Source organism: Aptenodytes forsteri, unplaced genomic scaffold (genome assembly GCF_000699145.1).
Source record: "Aptenodytes forsteri isolate BGI_AS27 unplaced genomic scaffold, ASM69914v1 Scaffold146, whole genome shotgun sequence".
Taxonomy (NCBI): Eukaryota; Metazoa; Chordata; class Aves; order Sphenisciformes; family Spheniscidae; genus Aptenodytes; species Aptenodytes forsteri.
In genome coordinates, this window is record NW_008795128.1 from 1864174 (window position 1) to 1869774 (window position 5601).

Sequence of the window (5601 nt, forward strand, 5' to 3'; positions counted from 1 at the left end):
TAACTCCATTCACCACAACTCTTTGGGCCCGGCCATCCAGCCAGTTTTTTACCCAGCAAAGAGTACGCCCGTCCAAGCCATGAGCAGCCAGTTTCTCCAGGAGAATGCTCTGGGAAACAGTATCAAAAGCTTTACTGAAATCTAGGTAGACCACATCCACAGCCTTTCCCTCATCCACTAAGCGGGTTATCTTGTCATAGAAGGAGATCAGGTTAGTCAAGCAGGACTTGCCTTTCATAAATCCATGCTGACTGGGCCTGATCTCCTGGTTGTCCTGTATGTGCTGTGTGATGGCACTCGACGATCTGCTCCATAACCTTCCCTGGCACCGAGGTCAGACTGACAGGCCTGTAGTTCCCCAGATCGTCCTTCCAGCCCTTCTTGTAGACAGGTGTCACATTTGCTAACCTCCAGTCAACAGGGACCTCCCCTGTTAGCCAGGACTGCTGATAAATGATTGCAAGTGGCTTGGTGAGCATTTCCACCAGCTCCCTCCGTACCCTTGGGTGGATTCCATCTGGCCCGATAGACATGAATCATAGTGCTTCGCTACTGTGATGGACAGTAGTGATGGTATGTATTGAAACACTGGTATAGCCATAGATGAACTGTCAGTGTCTTAGGAGGTCCTTGTCAAAGTGTTGGTAAGGTTCCAACCTTTCAAACCTTGTGAGATCTGGTATGTTAATATCTGACTGAGTGGCTATAGACCAGGGCTTTTGATTACTTTTTTTTAGAGGCCTAGGTTGAGGACAAGTTGAAAGCAATGCCAAAACCATGACTATGAGGGAAGAGAGTTGCTTCCTAGTGTGCAAGTATACATGTGTTTCCCTCTTCTCCAGTAGCATGAGCTGAGGATAGGTAGAATGTGGTTTTGGATCCCCCAGGTCTATCTTGCCCCACCACTGATATGCCTTTGTGGTATCAGTGTCCCTCTGTCAACAATATACCCATGCTGCTTTTTCTTGCTTTTCTATTATGCCAGGGCCAGGTAGTTCTCAGACCCACCACCACTTTTTCTGTTTCTTCCAAGCATTGTTACAAAAGCACATTAACTGTGCTCTGTTTCTTGATCCTTCCTTATGTCCTTGAGGTCTTCCACTCTGGTACAGATATCTCCTTCTTCCTCCAAGACCTCCTTTAGAGTTACAAGATCAGTGTTCCAAGTCTCCTGGCATTGCTTTTCCTTCTTCTTCCTCCCCCCTTCTTGTTTCTCTCTGTACAGGTGCCAAACAGAGGACCTGTTACTCAAGTATGAAATCATAGAATAGTTTGGGTTGGAAGGGACCTCTAAAGGTCATCTAGTCCAATCCCCCCTGCAATGAGCAGGGACATCTTCAACTAGATCAGGTTGCTCAGAGCCCCGTCCAACCTGACCTTGAATGTTTCCAGGGATGGGGCATCCACCACCTCTCTGGGCAACCAGTTCCAGTGTTTCACCATCCTCAGCGTAAAAAATTTCTTCCTTATATCTAGTCTAAATCTACCTTCTTTCAGTTTAAAACCATTACCCCTTGTCCTATTGCAACAGGCCCTGCTAAAAAGTTTGTCTCCATCTTTCTTGTAAGTCCCCTTTAAGTACTGGAAGGCCACAATAAGGTCTCCCTGGAGCCCTCTCTTCTTCTAGGCTGAACAACCCCAACTGTCTCAGCCTTTCTTCATAGGGGAGGTGTTCCATCCCTCTGATCATTTTTGTGGCCCTCCTCTGGACCCGCTCCAAGAGGTCCGTGTCTTTCCTGTGCTGAGGCCTCCAGAGCTGGATGCAGTACTCCAGGTGGGGTCTCACCAGGTTCTGTGCCTCCTTCCCAAGCAAACATTGGGGGTTTACTACAGGGAAGCAGCACTACAGCATTTTCTATTAAACAACTGGAATGAAGTTTTGCACTTAGAAGGCAAATTGTAAGAAAGGCTTTTCAACCATATGCTTGCAAGAGTAGTTTTTCTAGGGCCCCAACTGAGGATGCTGACTGTCAACAGACCACTGAACTATCCTTCACATTCCAAATATGTCCCACAAGAAATCTGATTAAAAATGTTTTTGATATTGTACATTGTGATCTTAGAATTGAAAAGAAGGCTAGCTTAAGCTGGAATTCAGTATACAGGTTATCTAATTTCCAATGATTTTAGTTCCTTGATGGATCTGTAAGTTAATCTGAAAGCATTCTCTGCTTAACATGATCTTTCCTATGTGCAGAGTGTTCTACCGTATTATGTGGCAACAAAAATGTCTAAAATCCGCAAGCCGACCTTCGATAAGCCCAGTCCTGAAACGTATGTCAGAGCTGCCTTAGGCACGGTAGGCCTGCAGTCCCAGACCAACGGGTACCTACCCCATGCAGTCATAGTAAGTCACCTTGGAAAACCTAAGGATCTGGTATGTTCTGTGTATGTGTTTGTTATGGAAGAAGAGTAAAGAATAATTTTGAATATTAAATATTTTTGTTCTTTAACTTCTAATCATAACTTCTTAATGTTTGTGTGTGCTGGTAAGTGATTTTGCTTAGTACAGGCTATTAAAAGCTGAGACTTTTTTCCCCTTGATTTTTTTTTTTTTTTTTAGGGCTGGGTTTTCTCTCTTCCACCTGCATCTGCTGTCATTAATATCCTCATGAAAACAAACAAACAAATACGGGCTCGTTATTTGAAAAAAATGAAGGAGAAGTAAGTTGGAGGCAACTTGATCTTGGAAGCCTGGGACTCTTGCAGGTTCCATGCTGCAGCACCAAGTAGACCTAATGTTTTAAACATCTTCAGTTGTAGGTGTACTTTCTAACAAGCAAAACAGTCGTTTTGAGGATACAGATCGAACAAGACTGTTGACTTCTGATTTATTGATATTAGATATATTCAATATATTGAAATTGATTTTAAAAAAGGCTTTATTTGCTTATAGATATTATGAAGGGGGAAGTGCTTTGGACTAAAATTGCACTGTGCTTTAAGAAATACTTAGGTGGACTTGATCAGACATTGCGCTGTTGAGGAGCAGCTTGGTTATATAGTGTCCATCACATCTATGTATTGTGCACGTGGGTGAAGGGCAGAAAAATAGTAGTTCTCGCATATTCCTGGAAAGGTGGGGAGGAGCGGGAAGGGAGCATATTTATTTAAAAAGATAACCTAGCACTATTGACAGAGTATAACTTTTTACCAGCTCAGGTTTAGGGTACTTGCAAGGACTCTGCATTGTCAGCCAGCTCGTGAGCGCTCCTCTGCTTACACAGTCCAGTGTGATTTTTTTTGGTTATGAACTTGAGGGAAATGGGCTAAAAACCAAAATTAGTGTAATTGCTCATCTATAAATATATACATAAAATAACATTGCAAAAAGTATTTAAATTCTTGGTTCTTGAATATGGATTCTAACTTTTCAGTAATATGTAATCTTTACAATTTGTAATAACATTTTTAAAAGTTCAGTGCCTGCTCTTTGTAATAGGTGGTGATAACACAATGTAGATAAATGTCACAAGTTGTGTGTTACGTGCTGGTTGCTGTGTAAAAGATTATGGGCACTTTAAATGCAGAGCTTGAAATGAGTTACTCTCCTTGTTAGCAATGATGGTTAAATTCTTTTTGAAGTAGGTATCGGTCTGTCTTTTTGGTGAGGCCCTTTGAAATGTGAATCCTGAATATTTGAGACAGCTTTAAAAATGAGACTCAGTAAACTTCTTCTACATTAAAAATGTAGAACATTTTTAATTTAATTGTGTTTAAATTAACTGATTTGTTTCATGGTTCTATTCCAAAACCGAGTGCTGCAGTGAGGCTGAAGTTACCCAACTCCACGAGACAGGGATCAGAGTATATAAGAAGTCTGCACTGCTGTTGTCTGTATTTACCTACTTGTTAAATAAAGATTTTGGTCTCTAACATTCCTTTTTATAAACATAGAATGTACTGAAACTTACAAGGCAAATCAAATTGCAAGCGGCTACCAGTGTTTTCTGTGCTGACTTCCTATGGTTGAAGAGTGGAGGTTGTTTTCTGTCCTTGAAAGAGTAATTTCAAGCTCTGATTTTGAAGTAAAATATGTTGTACTGAGATGATTTGGGGCTAACATTTCTGTACATTGAAAAAATCTGAATACCGATGCAATGGTGCTGATCAAATCTGAGATGCAGATCCTATCCCATAGTTTTCTTAATTTTTTGGAACAGGGACGGTGAAGTCAGTGGTATTAGTTCTGTAAGAGCACATGACTTGGTTTGCTCTGGATCTGATGTGGAAGCATTGGACTAAACAATCTGTATGTTTTTGACTTTGTAAAGCAAATAAAATGGAATTTACTCTGAATCTTTAATGTGTTGGGTTTTTTCCTTAAAATGTTTGCCTGTACATTCAAATGCCTGATTGTCCTTTATCATATATAATAATGCAGTGAAAATTACTGTACCAAAGCTTTTATTAATGTTTTCCTGGCTGCTATCTGTTTTACAGTGCTGATATTTTAAAATCACTGGAACACAAAATAAACTGTTAATTAGAACTATTAATTAAGCTATTAATTAGAAATAGCAGTGCCCCGGCAAGGCAGTATCTGGCAGTGGGGTTGTTGGAGCCTGTGGTTATTTTGTCCCACTGCCCTGTGTGTGGTGCTAGCAGGCTACAGTTTGGGTTCCCGCTCTCATGCTTCCTCTGAGGTCTTTTTTTATTTTTCCAAACTGCAGCAATGAATTGCTTTTTAACCTAAATTGTCTTGACTTTGCTTCTTCGAGTGTCTGCTCACCTCAGCAATTGAGATGACGTGTGTATTCAATAGCTTCCGATGTACTTTGAAATATCCCGGGCATGCGATAGAAAACAGGATGGGTTTTCTTGTGGTGCTATTGCTGTCGCTTTGCCAACTCTTCTCCGAAGGGTGTTTCTGTCACTGATGCAATGCAAGAGCTGGAGTGACTTTTCACTCCCTTGTTTGAATGGGAAAAACAGGGTAGGAGTTGAGTATTGTGTCTGCCCCTCACTTCCCAGGGAGCCGTCCCTGCCGGCACACGCTGCCCTGCTGCCCCGCACACCAGTGGCACAGACCCATTCCCAAATGCAGGCCTGCTCCCCAGTGAAGGTGACCACCGCCCGTCCCTGCACCCTGTGCCGCAGCCACGAGAGGCTGGCAAGGCCTCGAACAGCCACCCCTTCAGCTGCCTGCCTCGCACAGGGGTGGCACAGGACTGAAGGGAGGAGAAGCAGCTCCGCGAGGCATCTGCAGGTACCACCGAGGGCTGCTGCCGTGATCCGTGCCTGGGGCTGGAGGGGTCCAAGTGCCGTGGTGGGATGGGGTGGCACTTACACAGCATAATTCTGGTTTCCCTCCTTAGTTGTAACTTTACAAATCTACACTACTTCTTTCTGAACATGGGGAAATACACCTGCAACTTACACAGCTAGTTAAAAACGGCCTCCTTAAGCGAGTGGCCACGTTTCGGACAGAAGCCCTTTAATTTCAACTGTTCACTGAAACCTGTGAGCGGGCCGGTACTGCCTCTGCCCCGCAGTGCCGCGGCCAGGCTCCGGGGCCTGCCTCCCCGGCTGAGCGCTGGGCGGGCAGCCTACGCCCGGGGAGGAAACGCAGGCTCAGCCCCGGAGGCAGCCGCCGTCGCA

The 5601-nt window shown here is 43.7% G+C and overlaps 1 protein-coding gene across 1 annotated transcript in view; it reads left to right on the forward strand.

Moving 5' to 3' along the window:
• Nucleotides 1-4296, forward strand: part of HSD17B12 (hydroxysteroid 17-beta dehydrogenase 12) — a 94838-nt gene extending 90542 nt beyond the window's left edge. Inside the window, exons 10-11 of the mRNA XM_009277581.1 lie at nucleotides 2198-2347; nucleotides 2564-4296. Coding sequence (XP_009275856.1) covers nucleotides 2198-2347; nucleotides 2564-2668 — 255 coding nt within the window. The 3' untranslated portion in view covers nucleotides 2669-4296. The remainder of the gene's footprint in view (nucleotides 1-2197; nucleotides 2348-2563) is intronic.
• The last annotated feature ends 1305 nt before the right edge of the window (nucleotides 4297-5601 follow it).